The 19,065-nt window shown below is 41.3% G+C and overlaps 1 protein-coding gene across 2 annotated transcripts in view; it reads left to right on the forward strand.

Annotated features, from left to right (window-relative positions):
* The window catches only part of immt (inner membrane protein, mitochondrial (mitofilin)), a 57,621-nt gene that overhangs the window by 24,265 nt on the left and 14,291 nt on the right, over positions 1–19,065 (forward strand). The window contains exons 6-10 of one of the 2 annotated variants that reach the window (XM_080198300.1): positions 907–1,032; positions 2,562–2,698; positions 6,217–6,320; positions 8,093–8,228; positions 9,232–9,361. In XM_080198300.1, the coding sequence (XP_080054426.1) occupies positions 907–1,032; positions 2,562–2,698; positions 6,217–6,320; positions 8,093–8,228; positions 9,232–9,361 (633 nt within the window). The remainder of the gene's footprint in view (positions 1–906; positions 1,033–2,561; positions 2,699–6,216; positions 6,321–8,092; positions 8,229–9,231; positions 9,362–19,065) is intronic. The other variant, XM_080198376.1, reaches the window with a different exon arrangement.

A 19,065-nucleotide genomic window follows, 5' to 3' on the forward strand; every position in this document is an offset into this window, starting at 1 on the left:
TAGAAAGACACTGCTTATTAAATGTGTTGGCTATTTTGTTAATCTTCAGTTCAGAATTTAACAATGTAGGATATTCAAGCCCTGACAAGGAATCTAGGAAATCTGAGTGCTGCCATGTGACCTTCCCACAATTTGCTCTTTACTGGCATCAATTTCTAATGGCACTTCAGTGCAGGATCTGGATGTAAGCTACATTCATCATTAGCTCGTGTTTTAGTGATTAGCAAAGCCCACAAGAATTACAGCAGTGCAGATTTGACTCTGCCATTCACTCATATTTGGAAAATCATGTTAATCCCAATATGCCCTTTGTAAGCATTGGGAATTGTATTAGGACCTAGATTTTGGAGAAAAATGAAAGAGAGCTAATACTTCACTGATTTGAAGTTCTTTAAATTAAGAAATCGATTTCCAATAAAGAAAATCAAAGGACTAGCTGGATGTTATAAAATTAATAAGTGGTTATGATGTGGTTTTCATAAATAGATACTTTTGGAATAAGCAAAGTCCTTGAGGAGTAGCTGGCATCACCATCTTTTCTAGAAGATGAGAGCTCCTAACTGACATCTATATAACTTCATTAAACGAGGGAGAAGAACTGCAAAATTGGAAACTGAGCAGTAGAGACAGTTTTTTAGATCAAGATGTACACTTGGAGGTCTATCACCCAGCAAGTTTACTGCCATTTCTAGCGAAAATATCCTCAGTTAAATGTAAGCATTTTAAGTTGAAGGCTACTTTGGTAAAGCATAACTTGTAAAAGTGCAAAACAAGTAGATAATTTTTCTGGAGAGAGAAAATATGTGCAAGATCTTGAGGAGGTAACATAATTTTTAAAGAAAGGACACATTTATGGTGCAAAGTGACCTTCTGGTCATAAATGTGATGTCCTTGTGCTCTTAAAAGGTGAAAGCTGTAGTTGTGAAAATGAAGCCTTGCAGGGGCAACACATCGCAATAGAAGAACGTCCACCTCAGGAGGTTGAAAAACACCTAGCTCAGCAAGATAGAGAGCAAAACATCAAAGTTGTTGGTAAATAAAATCAATTTCAAATTGCTTTACTTCTAACAGATTTTGCGACTAACATGAGCCATCCATATCATTCCCCAGTTGCGATAGTGATAGTTTACCACCTGCATTGTTTCATTGGTGGCTGTTTTCTTAATTTTTTTTTCCCATCCACCTCTGAAGGTGGCAACTCATAGGATTAGGATTCTACAGCCTCTTGCAACTCGCTACTGCCTCCTTTAAATAAGAGAGAAAGAATTGCATGTATGTCATGCTTTTTATGAACTCGGGGTAACCCAAAATACTTCACAGCCAAAGAAATACTTGTCAAGTGCAACCACTGTTATATTGTAGGAAACACCAGCAGCTAACTTGTGCATAGAAAGGTCCCCCAAACAGCAGTGTGATTTTGAACCAGATAATCTTTTTTAGTTATATTGGTTGAATGATAAACATAGTTGGGCCAGTAGAAGAATTCTCCTGCTATCTTTCAAAATGGTGCCGTGGAATCTTTTATGTCCACCTGTAAGGGCAGGCAGTTTTGATAATGCACACAAAATTCATTTCACAAACTGCTGATGTTTATTTTTGTTTTGCCTGAGTGATAAAATTAGATTCCTGTGCTTCCAGGGACTTTTTCTGTATTTGAAACTTAGAACCTACCTCCCTTGATGTTTCACTTTGGTAAATACATCATCTGTGGACAGAAAATGCTGGAAAATCTCAGCAGGTCTGACAGCAGCTGTGGGGAGAGAATAGAGTCAGTGTTTCGAGTCTAGATTACCCTTTGCCAGAATAGGGCTCTGTCAGACCTGCTGAGATTTTCCAGCATTTTCTGTTTTTGTTCCAGATTCCACCATCCACAGTATTTGACTTTTACACCATCAGTGGAGTGGTATTAAGCGTGAATCTCCCATGTTCAATCCTGGTCTAGGGGATTTTCACAGTAACTTAATTGCAGTGTTAATGTAAGCCTACTTGTGACACTAATAAATAAACTTTTAACTATGCTTTTACTAATTTTGCCTTGGTTTGATTGTGACTGCTTTCCATTAACTCCTGATAGAAAATGCATGTGTAAGAGTTGATTAAGGACAAGCTGAGACTTAACAGTGATGCTCCACAGTCAAAAGCTCTGCCACTTCTCTATCCCCAAGACTTGCAGGAAGAAGCACCACTTGCATACAAATATACAAAATAGAAAATTTGGTCCCTTGAGCCACTTTTGCCACTTGGTAAGATCATGCCTAATCTGTTTATGTTTCAGGTTCTACATTTCCAATCGAGTCCTGATAACCTTTGATTCCTTTGCCTAAAATTATTGCTACCTCTGCCATAAATAAAAATATTCAATAATCCCTCCTTCACTGCCTCCTGAGGCAGAGTTCCAAAGACATTAAACTTCATAGATAAACCAGTGAACCCACTCTGCTTCACTGAATACCCTATTATTAATGACTGCAGGTGGTGCTTGGAGATAAACTAGTAATTTTATTAAGTGTTTACGAAAATTTTATTGTAATGCTGTGTTTGTAAACATTACTCCTGTGCAGAAATAACATCAATCTTGGAGGATGCCCTTGGGAGAAGTGCCCAAGTGACACTCAAGGCAATCGAAGCTCAGGATTCAGCAATAGAAGCCATTACGTCGCATGCCCAGAGGTTAAAGGAAGCAATGGATGATTCTGAGGTAAACCATTGAAGAAGAATGTGAATTTTTAATTTGAGATGATATCGTAAGGAATTCTTAAGGTTTCAGAAAGGCATTTTATAAGGTGCCGCATCAAAGATTACTACGAAAAATAAGAGCTCATGGTGTAGGAGGTAACATATTAACAGGATTGATTACCTAACAGGAAATAGACACTAGCCATAAATGGGTCATTTTTGATTTTGCTTAGGGATCAGTGATGGGGCCTCAAATATTTACTGTTTATATGAATGACTTAGATGAAGGGACCGAATGTATATTGTTAAATTTGCTGAATGACACAAAGTTAGATAGTAAAGTAGGTTGTGAAGAGGACATAAGGGGGAAACTTACCAAAGGAATTCGAATTCCAGGACAGATGGGAAACGAGAGAGTTCCTTACTCCTTTTTTGGGCAAGTTTAAATCCAGCATCTTATCCACTGAGTGCAGGAAAGAAATAGGCTAAACCATTCCTTGCCTGTAGGGGAGGGGATGGGACTTAAATCACCAGCAGGCCTGCTGTAGCAGCAGAGCGTGCCATTGTGCATGTGCACACCACCGTGGCTGCACATGTGCAGCCACAACCAGCAGAGGCCTGACAGGTCTGAGAAAAATATCTGTCAGGTCTCTGCTGCTGCAGCCGGCCTCAACGCTTCCCCCCCCCCCCCCATTCACCTGCAGAATGATGGCACTCTCCACCCTCACCCTCCCTCCCCATACATAGCACAACTGCAGAGTGCACAGTGGCCCCCAGTAGGCCCCATCCCCTTGTCATCCTAGCCTGCCCAAGGGGCATCCCCCGCTTGCCCCTGACCTCTGTGGGGGTCCCCAGTAGCCTCCAGTTCTACCGGCGAGGCCACCGTGACTGGTCCACTTTACTGGAGACCAGCTGTGATTCTTGCTGGAGAGAAGCTCTCCTGGGGAGGCTACAGAGGTAAGTGAGCCCAGACTGTAGCTTCCTGGGCTCGCTAATCGCATGATAAATCTATGCAAATTAAACTTAAATAACTTATTTAGCTTTACGCCATAAATAAGCGTGAGGCTGACCTCACTGGTAATCATATGCAGGTAAGATCTCAAGGGGCGAGAAATCGGATGCGAACCTTATCTCTTGGATCTCACATGATCTTACTGGCTTGCTCCACCCATTAGCCAGTGGGCTGCAACAATAGGATCGCCCCCAAGAAGTGCAAAGAGACATATATAGGTTTAGAAAATGAGCAAAATGTTGTCAGATATAGTGTAATGTGGGAAAATATGAACATGTCCACTCTGGCAAGAAGAATAGAAAAGGAGCATATTACTTAAATGGAGTGAGATCCCGGAGCCGTGAAGTACAGAGGGATCTGAGTGTCGTGGTACAAGAATCGCCAAAAGATAGCATGCAGGTGCAGCAAATGATTAGGAAGGCAAATGGAATGTTGTTGTTTATTGCAGGGTGAATAGAATATAAATGTAGGGATGGTTTGGTACAGCTGTACAGGGTGTTAGTGAGACCACATTTGGTGTACTGTGCACAGTTTTGGTCATCTTATTTAAGGGAATATATATTTATGTATTAGAAACAATACAGAGAAGGTTCACTTGATTGGTACCTTGGAGGGAGGGGAGTGGATGGAGATTATCTGGTGAGGAAAGGTTGGACAAGCTGGGCCTGTATTGCTCTTTAAAGGAACTCATTCTTAGTTAAACACACTAAGGGGACTAGATAGGGTGGATGCTGAAACCTTCCCCTTTTGGGAGAGACTAGAATTAGGGAATATAGTTTTAAAAATAAGGGATTAACCGTTTAAGATGGAGATGAGGAAATTTCCCTGAACGTCGTGAGTCGAAGAACATACAACACAGGAACAGGCCCTTCGGCCCAAAAAGCCTGCGCCAATCATGTTGTCCTATCTAGACCAACTGCCTGTATCCCTCTATTCCCTGCCTGTTTGTGTGTCTATCCAGATAAGTCTTAAATGTCGCTAACATATCTGCCTCAACCTCCTCACTTGGCAGTGCATTCCAGGCCCCACCATTTTGTTTAAAAAACAAATCTGTTTTAAAAAACTCCTCCTGTACATCCGTATTGAACCTTTCTTCCCCTTACCTTGAACTTGTGCCCCCTTGTGATTTGTTATTTCTGCCCTGGGATAAAGCTGCCAATTGTTCACCTTATCTATGCCCCTCATAATTTTATAAACTTCTTTCGGATTGCTCATTAGACCCCATCTTTCCATGGAGAACAATCCCAGTTTATTCAATCTCTCCTCGTAGCTAATACCCTGCATACCAGGCAACGTTCTGGTAAACCTTTTCTGTAATCCCTCCAAAGCCTCCACATCCTTTTGGTAGTGTGGAGACCAGAATTGGACGCAGTATTCCAAATGTGACCTAACCAAGATTTAATGCAACTTTTATACTCTGCCCCAGCCAATGAAGGTAAGCATGCCATATGCTTTCTTCATCATCTTTCCCACCTGTGCTGCCACTTTTAAGGACCCATGGACCTGTACTCCCAGATCTCTGTCTATGCGCCTGATGGTTCTGCCATTTATTTCAAAGCTCCTATATGAATTGGAGCTTTAGTACTCTCTTCCCCAGTGAGCAGTGGAAACAAAGCCAATGAATATTTTTAAGACAGAGGTAGATAGTTTCTTAATTAACAGGGGAGCTATCAAGGATAGGCAAAATGTGGAGTTGAAGACGTAATCAGATCAGCCATAATGTTACTGAATGGTGGAGCAAACTTAAGGGGCCAAGTAGTCATATATTCATATGGATTTCTTATAATCAAGTCCATCTTGTTAGTTTCTTGTGTACTTGCACAGTGGATACTGGAAAAATGTGTCACTAAAGCCCTTCCAGTGTTTACAGAATTGTTACAGCACAGACCTCTGTCGAGGCAGTTTCCCTTTTGCTGCTTCCATGCGTTCTCCCTGTAGCCCTGTGCACACACACTTCTCTTTTCATATAGCAAACCAATTCCTTATTGAATCCCTCAATAGAATCTGTGTCCATTACATTATCAAGTAGTACATTCCAGATCCTAACCACTTCCTGAGTGAAAAGATTTTCATGTTGCCGTTACTTCTTTTGCCAATTACCTTATATCTGTGTCATCTTGTCCTTGACCCTTCTGCCAAATGGAACAGTTTTTTCTCATCTACTCTGTCCATAAATTTGAATACTTCTATCAAATTCCTTCTAGAAAAACAGAACCAACTTCCCCAATCTATCTATGTAACTAAAATTCCTGATCCCTGGAACTAATCTGTTCTACATTCATTCTGAATCCTTCACATTTTCCTAAAGTGTGACACCCAAAACTGGATGCAGTACTCCAGTTGAGGTTAAACCAGTGTTCTATACAAGTTTAACATAACTTCCTTGTGCCCCAATTAATAAAAATAATTGTGCAGCAGCATTGAGCAGTACGTAGTAAGTGTCTGAAACATAAAAAGTCACCTTTCAGATTTGCTGTATATGATGCAGAAAATATTTTTCTTTTAGTGATTAAATATGTTCTTACCAGAATGCTACTGAACGAAAGTCAGAACAATGGCGAGCCTTGGAAACTGCTCTGAATGTCCGCAGCAAGATTGTAAACAGAGCCAATGAAGCAATGATGAAAGCCAAGTAAGTTTGAGTTTTCTATTTTTTGTTTTAAAAACTCAAGTTCTTTTTGTATTAGAATGATAGTTATCTTTTATCATTTTTTTCTGAAGAGACATACAGACTCCATGTTAACACTGTTTCCCTCTCCACAGATATTGGCTAATCTGTGTTTTTTCCAGCAATTTCTATTTTTACTTCAGATTTCCGGCATCCGCAGTAAATTGCCAGTGTGTGTACATGTTCTTTCTGTCTGCAAAGAACAAGGAACTGAAATTCATATGACATATATTCTTTATTTGTGTGATAGACAGAACATATTTTTGGCTTGATGGTAGCATCCTGTTAGTAGTGAATACCACTCGTTTTGCTACTGTATTGTAGCGGCATGAAACCACGTAAGCTTTTGTGATGCATTGCCCATACAGGGTAACCCGAGGTGGACTGGGCACTTTTCAGAGCTGAAAGTGACAGCCTTAGGCCTGTTCGTGAGTTTACGCAACATACTGCGCAAAATGATTTGACCAGGGTAGCATTATCCTATGGGATGTCTTTGGTGTGCCTCATTTCAGCATCAAGTTTGCATGGTGGCCTACCTTACAACATGTGGAACTGTAAGAACCTCAATGTGTATACTGACCAGTAAAGATAGACTTACGGTAAACTGAGGTAGAGACCCCACCATCTCCAAATTCCATAAGATAGATAGTGTTGACTGTTTGCTGATTTTTATGTAGTAAAAGTTCTATATGTTCAAAGCTTTGGGTTTTGTGCCTTTTAGTAAATACCTTGGAATTTAAATTTAAATACTTTACAGCAAAATCATGATATTGGCAACCAATATTTAGCACTAAGTGTGTAAGGTTTCAAGATGGGTAAACTAACTAAATCAAGTGAAGCAGATTGGGGTTAAAGTTTTCTTTAATGTTGTACAAATCTTCTGCTTTATCTTTGTAGGTCATTATGGATAAATCTTCCAATATAAATTTGGATGAGCATGAACAGAAGTCAGTAAATGCCAGGAAAAGCACTTATAAAGCAGTTTGGATTAAAGAATTATGAAATTTATGATACACAAGGAGGCAATTTAGCCCCTCATGCTTTATACTGGTCCTCACAAAATCCCCTTTCCCACGTGCCTTTCTTTTATTCTTCTAATATTTATCCATTTTGTTAGAAAGATAATATAAACCTAAATCTGCAAAATTGCACGTCCTAATAACCCTTGAATTTCGTAAAAGAATCTGAACTGATATTGGTGATCTTTAACACTAAGCATTGTTGATCCACTGACCAATGAAAAGAGAAGTGCAGAAAAGAGCAGTGTCAACAAACTAGCACAATCAGGATACGGAAAAGATAATTTTCTAGGTAATTAAACTTCTATGCGCAGCCACTGAGTAATGGCTAGGTGTCTCCTAGTGAAGGAGTTGGTCCAAGTGCGGTCCTCTCAATGATGGGTTCAAAACAATATTTGTAGAATCCAGGGAATCAAAAATGCTACATGTGAAGAGCAAATGGAAGATGTATACTGAAATGTTACTGTTTGACCATGCATCTGCTAAATTGATTAATCCATAACGTGATGCTAAAATGAGTCCAAAGCATTGTGTTGTCAAAGGAAATTTTACAATGGAATGAGCAAGAATACTAACCTTTCTTGGTAAGTGGGAACTTACATGCAGCTAGATGTATTGACTAGCTGATGACAGTCATGCCTCAGCATGACTAACCAAAATGTGCCATGCCTTTTGTGTTTTGGCATATGTCCTTCATTTCCTTTTGTTTAATTTCAGAGAAGAGTTAGACAATCTTCGGAGCACAATTGAAGAAGCCAGACAGAGTCAGATTTCTTCTGTTAGACCACAACTCCTGGCTGCAGAGGAGAATCTCAACCACATGTTGGTGGATCTGGATCACATGGAAAGGAAGGTAATAAGCAATGTGCATTTTTTAAAGTTGAATAGTGCATACATGGTATTTTTCACCATAGAGGACTGTAGAGGCTGGATTGTTAAATACTTTCAAGGCTGAGATAGACAGATTTTTAATCAGTAAGGGAATCAAGGATTTTGGGGTAAAGCAGAAAAGTGGAGTTGAGGATTATCACATCTGATAAGTCATTATCTCATTGAATGGCAGAGGAGACTAAGTGGGCCGAGAGGCCTACATCTGTTCCTACGTTTTACAGTCTTAATCTCAATCAACTAATTAGTAGAGTGAACAGTAATACCAGACCCGCTTGCGCACTTGAGTAACTAGGTCAACTGTTTGATTTTTTTTTTGTCAGGTTCGATGGCACAGTGGTTAGCACTGCTGCCTCACAGCACCAGGGACCCAGGTTTTATTCGTGGCTTGGGTGACAGTCTGTACGGAGTCTGCACGTTTCCTTGTGTCTGCGTCGGTTTCCTCCGGGTGTTCCGGTTTCCTCCCACAGTCCGAGCAACGTGTGGGTTAGGTGCATTGGGCACGCTAAATTCTCCCTCCGTTACCCGAACAGGCGCCAGAGTGTGACGACTAGGGGATTTTCAAAGTAACTTTGCAATGTTAACGTGTGAATAATGCTACTTGTGAATAATAAATAAACTTTAGCTTCTAACTTAACTTTGACTGAAGTATCGTGTGAAACAAATCACAAAAATCCAGATGAGCACTTAAAACTCTATCGCACATTAGGCAACGGACCCAGTGCTGGAAAATGGGATAAGAATAGATAGGTGCTTGATGTGGTGCAAACATGATGGGCCGAAGGGCCTTTTCTATGCTGCAAAGCTCTGTAACTCTATGATTTAACTAGTTGGAGCCCCAGAATTGAATGACACTTAGAATTCTGATGACGGTCTTATCCTTTAAAACCAATATTCTCTGGCAGTGTTGTCTTCCATATTTGAGTAATTCTGGTTTGTTTTTGTTGAAATATCTGCTTTTTGTTTAGGTGCAGGCAGCTCAGTCAGAAGCCAAAATAGTCGTTCAGTACAGTGAACTGGTGGCTATGGCTAGGGATGAATTCAGGAAGGAACTGGAGAGCATCACGCCAGATGTAAAGCCTGGTTGGAAAAATCTCAGTAAGTACAGTATTTATACATTTCTTTTCCTTTTACAGTGACCCATATTAACATGAGAGAGAATTATATGTTGTTTTGAATTAGGGCGTTAGGAGGAAGACTAGGGTACTTGGCCCCTCGAGCCTGCTCTGCCATTCAGTATGATCCTGGCCTATTCCTGATAACCGTTTTCCTGCTTGTTTATCCAGAATGTATCGACTGCTGCCTTAAAAATATTCTAAGACTCTGCTTCTACTGCCTTTTGAGGAATGTAGTTCCAAAGAGGGACAAAGAAATACTCCGATGTGGGGGTGGGGTGGGGAGGAATGGATGGATGGATTCTTTATCCCCGTGGATCATGGCAGAGAGGGTGGAGGTGAGTACAGTCCCTGAGGAAGGGGATGATGCCCAGGTACTAGGCACGGCCCGTGGGCAGTGCTGGGGAGCAAGGGATTCCATGGGGAAGGTGCTCTGGACTCTGGGGATGGAGTAGGGGATGAGCACTGGAGTTACCCGCCCCACTAGCATGATGTTGTGGGACCAACATCATGATCGTGTGACGGGGACAGCTGGCGGTGGCTTGCTTGTCCCACCCAAGTTGACCCAAAAAAATCTGAAAATTCTGCCCCCATATCTCTGTCTTAAATGAGTGACCCTTATTTCTAATAATCTGGTTCTAGCTTCCCCAACAAGAGGAAGCATCCTTACCACATCCACATTGTCAAGACCCCTTAAGACGCTAAAGGTTTCAGTCAAGTTGCCGTTGTTTCTTTGAAGATCAGTAGAAAATTTTTACAGCTGTATTTGCTTTAATGAAAGTATTTGCATCAAAAGAAGTTTACACATAATCAAAGCAGCAACAAAGCAAGGTGTTTTTATCTGTAGTAAGAAGCAGTAAAAGAGTCTATTAATAACATTAACCTTTGTTTCTGCGGCATGTACAGCCAGGTTTGTGAAACTTTTAATTTATTTTCTCATGCTTTCCATGAGCTAATAAAGTGTAAATTTCAGTTTTAATGTTGGGAATTGAACTTATGTTTATTTAGGAAACAATTTAAGAGGGTGTGGGGTGGGAACATAATTAAGACTTCCTTGAAGAATTGGATACACAATCAGGTTACTTAACTTGGACTGAGCTTGAAAGTGTGAGTGTAGAATTAATAAGTCTTGAGCAAGACCAGAAACTAAAATAGAACATTACAGCACAGAACAGGCCCTTCGGCCCTCGATGTTGCGCCGACCAGTGAAACCAATCTAATGACCCTCTAACCTAAACTATTCCAATATTATCCATATGTCTATCCAATGACCATTTGAATGCCCTTAAAGTCTACAACTGCTGCAGGCAGGGCATTCCACGCCCTTACTACCCTCGGAGTAAAGACCCTACCTCTGACGTCCGTCCTATAATTACCACCCCTCAGTTTAAAGCTATGTCCCCTCATGTTAGTCATCACCATCCGAGGAAAAAGGCTCTCGCTGTCCACCCTATCTAATCCTCTGAGCATCTTGTATGCCTCAATTAGGTCACCTCTAAACCTTATCTCTAACAAAAACAACCTCAAGTCCCTCAGCCTTTCCTCATAAGACCTTCCCACCATACCAGGCAACATCCTGGTAAACCTCCTCTGCACCCTTTCCAATGCTTCCACATCCTTCTTATAATGCGGCGACCAGAACTGTACGCAGTACTCCAAGTGTGGCCACACCAGAGTTTTGTACAGCTGCAACATGATCTCACGGCTCCGAAATTCAATCCCTCTACCAATAAAAGCTAACACACTGTACGCCTTCTTAACAATCTTATCAATCTGGGTGCCAACCTTCAGGGATCTATGCACATGGACACCGAGATCTCTCTGCTCGTCGACACTACCAAGAGTCCTTCTATTAGCCCAATATTCTGTAATCCTGTTACTCTTTCCAAAGTGAATCACCTCACACTTTTCCACATTAAACCCCATTTGCCACCACTCAGCCCAGCTCTGCAGCTTATCTATGTCCCTCTGCAAACTGTAACATCCATCCTCACTGTCTACAACTCCTCCGACTTTAGTGTCATCCGCAAATTTACTAACCCATCCTTCTACACCCTTATCTAGGTCATTTATAAAAATGACAAACAGCAGTGGCCCCAAAACAGATCCCTTGTCTAACTTGTATCCATGGAGTCATGTACAGCTCTGAAAGCCCAAGAACTTGGTCCTCTTTGTATTCATTGCTCATTCATTGATTTCATCTGCCAACATTTACAGAACCTGATGAAGGTTTGGAAAGGAATGATTTATCATTGCTTCATTGGTGTCACAGCATGAGAAATTTGTCACAAGGAACATGGACTACTTTGCCAGAATTAGTAGTTGTTACAGAAATTATTGCATTTTAAAATAGGGTCGGTGCTGGGGCCTCAGCTTTTTACCATTTATATAGATGATCTGGAGGAGGGAACTGAGTGTAGGGTGTCGAAATTTGCTGATGACACCAAGATAGGGGGAATGGCAAATTGTGCGGAGGGTGTGGAGAGTCTGCAGAAGGATCTAGATAGGCTGGGCGAATGGGCCAGGAAATGGCAAATGGAATTTAATGTTGGCAAGTGTGAGGTGGTCCACTTTGGTAGGAAGAATGGTAGGAAGGACTATTACTTACGGGGCGAAAAACTGCAGCAGGCGATGGTGCAGAGGGACCTCGGGGTCCTTGTGCATGAGTCGCAAAAACCCAGCTTGCAGGTGCAGCAGGTGGTCAGGAAGGCGAATGGGATGCTGGCCTTCATAGTGAGGGGGATTGAATATAAAAGTAGGGAGGTCTTGCTGCAGCTGTATAGGGCATTGGTGAGGCCGCAGCTGGAGTACTGTGTGCAGTTTTGGGCGCCGCACCTGCGCAAAGATATTTTGGCCTTGGAGGGAGTGCAGAGGAGGTTTACTAGGCTGATACCGGAGTTGAGGGGGTTGAGCTATGAGGAGAGGCTGAATAAACTGGGCTTGTACTCGTTAGAGTTTAGAAGAATGAGGGGAGATCTCATTGAGACTTATAAGATGATGAATGGGATGGATAGGATAGAGGTGGAGAGACTCTTCCCGCTCAAAAAAGACAGTAGGACTAGGGGGCACAGCCTCAAGATAAAAGGGGGGCGGTTTAGAACGGAGTTGAGGAGGAACTTCTTCACTCAAAGGGTGGTGAATCTCTGGAATTCTCTGCCCGTTGAAGTGGTGGAGGCTGCCTCGCTAAATATTTTTAAGACGTGGGTTGATGGGTTTTTGATAAGAGAGGGGATTAAGGGTTATGGGGAGAGGGCGGGAAAGTGGAACTGAGCCACGACAGATCAGCCATGATCTTATTGAATGGCGGGGCAGGCTCGAAGGGCTGGGTGGCCTACTCCTGCTCCTATTTCTTATGTTCTTATGAAGTGGAGGAAGGTAGAGGGATGTGGAGAGGGAGAGAGCAGGATGGTGACAGGGTAGTTTTGGATTATTCTTGCAAACAGCTGGCACATACATGATGGGTATGATCAACTACTTATCCTGAGACTGAGGCCCTAAATCAAGATTCCACAATCATGGGAAACAATTCCTGTGTCTCCCCTGCTAAATCCCTTCACAATCTTATGTTTCAACTATGTCATTTCTCATTCTTCTAAATCCCAGAAGGACCCAATTTATCAGCCTCTGGCCATAGGACAATCCCCTCATTTCAGGAACAATCTAGTAGAAGCTTTGCTGTACTACCTCTAATGCATGGCCCCCAGGCAACACCAGCTGATTTAGAAGTGGAAAATTTCCTACTGGTGTAGTAACAGTGCTCTTGTACAGTTTTTAAGACCACGGAAGCCAGGTGAGGTAAATGGACAGTGACTGGAACAACTCCAGTGATCGCCTGGTGATATTTTGTATCTTATTCCCATGAGCTTCCCTTAATGAAATATGGAAAGATTATCAACAAATTTAAAAAGAAAATAATTCTAGTTAATTTGAAACATGCCTTGATGATGCTGAAACACGAAGATAAATATTACTGTTAACAGCAAATGTTGGACCCTTAAAAAACATACTTTGTGCTATCTGTGGGGGTGAGTAAGGTGTTAACTAACTTAGAATAACTTGCCATGAGTAGAAAGTATGAAGGGTTAATTGGAATGGGGCTGGAGTAAATGTAGTCAGGCAAGAGAGAGTGTCTGAAAGCCAAACATACTTACTATGCAAAGACAAACCACTTGTGCATGAAAACACAGCTGGTGGAGTAGTTAACTGTATGTAAACAATAGACTCTTACAATTTTAATCTATCATGTGAATTAAGTTTAAAATGGGTGAGGAAGGAAGTGTTGCCATTAATACAGATGTATGTTTGAGAAAGTGCTGACAAAGTACAGTAAGAGATATATTCTTCATTAACACCAGGTTGAAAAGAGAGTTGAACAGTAGAGAACAGAACCTTGTGAATTACAGATAAGAAACTGCTGATCCCCTAGCATCAGCCTAACCACAGAACAATAAACAGATTCAACCACAGTGTACATACGGAAGACGGTCTGCATGGCTGCTGCCATACTTGTCAAATAACCTTGAGTATCTGATACACTCTGGCTTAATAAGCCTGTTTATTTTCTTTAAAAAATCACCCTCCCTTAGTTTTTTTTGATAATTTTTAATCAGAAACTTAACTGGACCAGCCATACATGTACATTGGCTACAATAGCAGATCAGAGGCTGGGAATTCTGAGGCGGTAACTCACCATTTGACTCCCCAAAGCCTGTTCACCTCTCACAAGACATAAGTGAGGAGTGTGATTGAATATCTACCACTGGCAACTCCAACAATGCTTTGCGAAGCTCTACCATTCAGGATAAAGGAGACTGCTTAATCAGCACCCCATCAACTATGTTAAACATTCACTTCCTCCGGCTTCAAGGGTGATGGCAGCACTGTGCACCTTTTTAAAAAAATGCAATGAAGCAATTCACCAAGCTACTTTCCAAACCCAGGACCCCTACCACCTAGAGTACAATGGCATCAAGGGCATGGGAACACCACCTGCAAGATCCCCTTCGAGCCAAACACCATCTTGACTTGGAACTCTATTGCCATTCTTTCACTGTCATTGGGTCAAAATCCCAGAATACACTACCTAACAGTATTGCTCTAGTTACATCAGATGGGTTGCAGTAGTTTAAGAAGCTACCTCATCACTGCCTTCTCAAGGGCAATTAGGGATGATCAGCAAAGGCTAGGATGGTGAAAGTCAGCCATGGTTCCAAGTCTTGACTGATATCCAGAAGTTCCCATCAGAACATGTACTTGTGGGCTGAAGATCAGAAATCTTAAGACGGTTGCTGTCTAGATTCACACATAAAGAAGTCACTAAAATGTATTTATGACTTTTGAAACCAGCGACACCATGCATTGGTATGAATCCCCCCGAGATAGGGATGAGAAAAAGTTAATGGCAGTAACAAAAATAAATCGATGCATGGATGTGAATATAAATTTCTGTTAATAGCTGTTATCAGTTACTAAATGTGTGAGAGAACATGGTTTATCAATAACTCTTTGAGCTGGGTGGTCAATGGCCAAAATTCAAAATTGTCAGGGTCTGTTGAACTAAATTCAGACACTGTCATTTACGAGTCATGCATGAAAAGGCAAAATTTGCTGGACTGGAACTGCATATGTGCATAGACAGCATCCATCTTGGGATAGAATTGGCACTGCAACTCTAGTCTGTTTGAAGCAGATTTCTATGTTGCCAATGTAACCTGAACGCAGAGTCTAGACTCCCTACTTGACATTGAAAATGGAGTGAGACTTTTTGGAAAAATTTCATCCTATTTTGGAATTAATTTGGATCCTAACATCTAGTGTATAGTTAGCTGTTTAATGCAATGCAAATCCAAAATGGCTTACACCAATGCTAACTTTGCAGCATTAATTCATCATTTAGGATTCTATATGAATTTTAATTACAAAGAAATTTTTTAGAACATCTAAAGCAGAAATTTCTTCTAAATAAATCATGCTGTTTATATTGGATGTGGTTGGTATGAATGTTTTTCTGTTTAATGAAAGCATAGCATTGGGCAACATGATTTCTGTTAAACTTGCCTGTTGAAATATTTCATAATATAGAAACTTGGTAACAAGAGTAGCATACTTGTGGCAGCTCCACCATTGTTAGATCATGGGTAGTCTGTTTACTCTATTTACTTTGCTTCAGATCCCTTGATGTCCCTATCTAACAAAGATATATCAATCTTAGTCTCTATGAATTAGGTTGATCCAGCATCCATGATCTTTAGTGACTTTTAAATCATCCCCTCAATCTTCTAAACTGCTGGAAATATAAACCAAGTTTATGCATCCAGTTATCAGGATGATGGCAGAGGTGACAGTGGATGCCTTAGTAATTATTTATTAAAATTCGCTGGACTCCGGGGAAGTGCCGGAAGATTGGAAAATGGCTAATGTTACGCCGCTGTTTAAAAAGGTAGCAGACAAAAGGCAGGGAATTATAGGCCGGTTAGTTTAACGTCTGTAGTTGGAAAAATGCTAGAATCCGTCATCAAAGAAGAAATAGCGAGGCACCTAAAAAAGAATGGTTTGATCGAGCAGACGCAGCACGGATTTGTTAAGGGGAAGTCATGTTTGACGAATTTATTGGATTTCTATGAGGATGTGACTTGTGCGGTAGACAGAGGGGAACCGGTGGATGTGGTGTTTTTATATTTCCAAAAGGCGTTTGATAAGGTGCCTCACAAAAGGTTGCTACAGAAGGTTAGGGTGCGCGGAGTTGGGGGTAAGGTGTTAGTGTGGATAGAGGATTGGCTGTCTAATAGGAGGCAGAGAGTTGGTATCAATGGGTGCTATCCTGGTTGGCAGTTGGTGACTAGTGGAGTGCCCCAGGGATCGGTGCTGGGGCCTCAGCTATTTACCATTTATATAGATGATCTGGAGGAGGGGGCTGAGTATAGAGTGAGAAAATTTGCTGATGACACGAAGATGAGTGGAAAAGCAAATTGGTGGAGAGTGTGGAAAGTCTGCAGAGAGAGCTGGGTAGGCTGAGCAAGTGGGCGAGGACCTGGCAGATGGAGTATAATATTAGCAAGTGTGAGGTTATCCACTTTGGCAGAAATAATAGTAGGAGGGATTATTATTTAAAAGGCGAAAAGCTGCAGCATGCTACGGTGCAGAGGGACCTGGGGGTCCTTGTGCATGAGTCGCAAAAACCCAGTCTGCAGGTGCAAGGAGTCAAGGAGGTGAGTGGAATGTTGGCCTTTATAGCGAGGGGGATAGAATATAAAAGTAGGGAGGTCTTGCTGCAACTGTACAGGGTACTGGTGAGGCCGCAGCTGGGAGTACTGTGTGCAGTTTTGGTTGCCGTACTTGCGCAAGGATATATTGGCCTTGGAGGGAGTGCAGAGGAGGTTCGCTAGGCTGATACTGGAGATGAGGGGATTGGACTATGAAGAGAGACTAAATAGACTGAGTCTGTCCTCGTTGGAGTTTAGAAGGATCAGGGGAGATTTTATAGAGACGTATAAGATAATGAAGGGGATGGATAGGGTAGAGGTAGAGAGATTCTTCCCGCTTAGAAAGGATAGCAGGACTAGAGGACACATCCTCAAGATAAGTGGGGAGAGGACGCAGTTTAGTTCAGAGTTGAGGAGGAAATTCTTCACTCAAAGGGTGGTGAATCTCTAGAATTCTCTGCCCGTTGAAGTGGTGGAGGCTACCTCGCTAAATATATTTAAGTCATGGCTTGATAGGTTTCTGATAGACAGGGGAATTAAGAGTTATGGGGAGAAAGCGGGAAAGTGGAACTGATCCACTTCAGATCAGCCATGATCTTATTGAATGGCAGGGCAGGCTTGAGGGGCTAGATGGCCTACTCCTGCTCCTATTTCTTGTGTTCTTACATTCTACCTTCAGTTAGAAACACAGGAATTGCTTGATGTAAAATGAACAAGATCTATCTAGTTCATCTTCCATCTTTCTGGTTGTAGGACAATAATACTGGAGAGAGTGACTAATTTAACCCCTAAAGTCCTGGTATCTTACTATACCTCCTCTTGAGACCAGTAAATCTTTCTAGAAGTTCAATATTTCAATTCCCAGTTAATCTGACCTAAGCTCTGCATTGCTGAGGCACTAATTTTCTTACTTTCGTATTTCATATTCCATTTCATATTCCACTAAGGAAGGGAGATCTCAAGTCAACTTGAATCCTGTTACATGGCAGTCTTACAGTGGAGTAATTATTTGATGGCACATACTTTGCCATAGACCTGTAGAAATGAGGACCTATTTAGTTGAATGTGTCTTGTATATGTGGCATTCCACTTGGATGTGTAGCATATCAAAGACAACAAGCAAATTCTCCATGTTGGTCCTATTTCCACTTTAAGACAAACATCCATTCGATAAGCTGAAATGGCAACTCTGGAGATGTTACTTAGAGGTTTAGTAAATTAATATAAGCTCATCTATCCATTATTTGGTGTTGCCTTTATTGATTTGTAGTGCTTACCTTGAACTGGTGCTGGGTTCAAGGTGGCAGTAATGCACTCCCAGGTTATGTGGTGAACCCTGTTGTTCAGGACTTCTATTGACTTGCCCCGAGAAAGGCTGGAACACCTAATGGTTAGTTGCCTAATGATAAACAAATTACATTCCTCTATGGAATGGTATCGGTTAACAGTAGCTCTTAGCTTCTGGATGACATGACATTGATCAGAGATCAGACTGGGGTAGACCCTGAGCAAAATTGGTAATCAACTGCTTGTATTAGACTGATTGGCATTACTTCAGGATCGTTGACTAGCTAACATAGCTCATGTTGAATTCTGAAATTAGTCATCTGTCAATGATGTTGGGGTTCCTCTCACTCCAGTCCAAATAACTCTTCAGCCCTTACATTGACTGGTAGGAACTCAGTGGCCGGAGAAGAATCTTTCACATACCCGGTACTAATAAACTATGTGACTTTAGTTGGTTAAACCTGCGCAGTATTTCTGTTTACACTGTATAGAACAGTGAGATCTCTAAGCCTTGACCAATCTGTGCCTAGGCTTAGACAAATGAGATATGTAGGCCTCGGCCCAGTAATGTAGTGGTCATGCTACCAGTGGCCCAGTAATTTGGACTAATAATCTGGAGGATGTGGTTTCAGATACAAATGGATAATTTGAGGAATTGAGTTCAATTTAGAAGAAGAAAAGAAATAAAAAATGGATACCAGTAAAAGTCACCAGAAAATTCAACTAGTCATTTAATGTCCTTTTGGGAAAGAAATTTGCCACCACCTTCTCAAGGATATTTAGAGTTGGAGAATAAATGCTGACCTTGCCAACGATGCCTGCATCCCTTGAACAAATAGAAAATAAAAAAGTTCGCATTCTGAGAATTCTCTTTTAAATTTAGTGTGTATTGCAGTTGAAGTTTTGCAACTTGGTTGGAGATTTCTTGTTGGCCTTGCTGGTGTAAACAATGGTAACTAGCTATGGATGGATATTAATTTATGCAGCTTTTAGTATCCTGTTCTGTTAAGTTTGAGTTAACATTCCTCTTTATCTCATTTTTAAATATATCTTGCCTTTCTTAACTAATTTGGAAGCTTTGTATGTTCTTAAAAAAATGAAGTGCTTTTTATTGATGTGAATGTTTAGTGTGTGCTCTCATTTACATCGTAACAGTTTATAGTGGTGCTCTTGTCAACCTGTATTAATTCTTCCCACC

Source organism: Carcharhinus amblyrhynchos, chromosome 1 (genome assembly GCF_965287045.1).
Source record: "Carcharhinus amblyrhynchos chromosome 1, sCarAmb.v2.hapA, whole genome shotgun sequence".
In the NCBI taxonomy this organism is placed as follows: domain Eukaryota; kingdom Metazoa; phylum Chordata; class Chondrichthyes; order Carcharhiniformes; family Carcharhinidae; genus Carcharhinus; species Carcharhinus amblyrhynchos.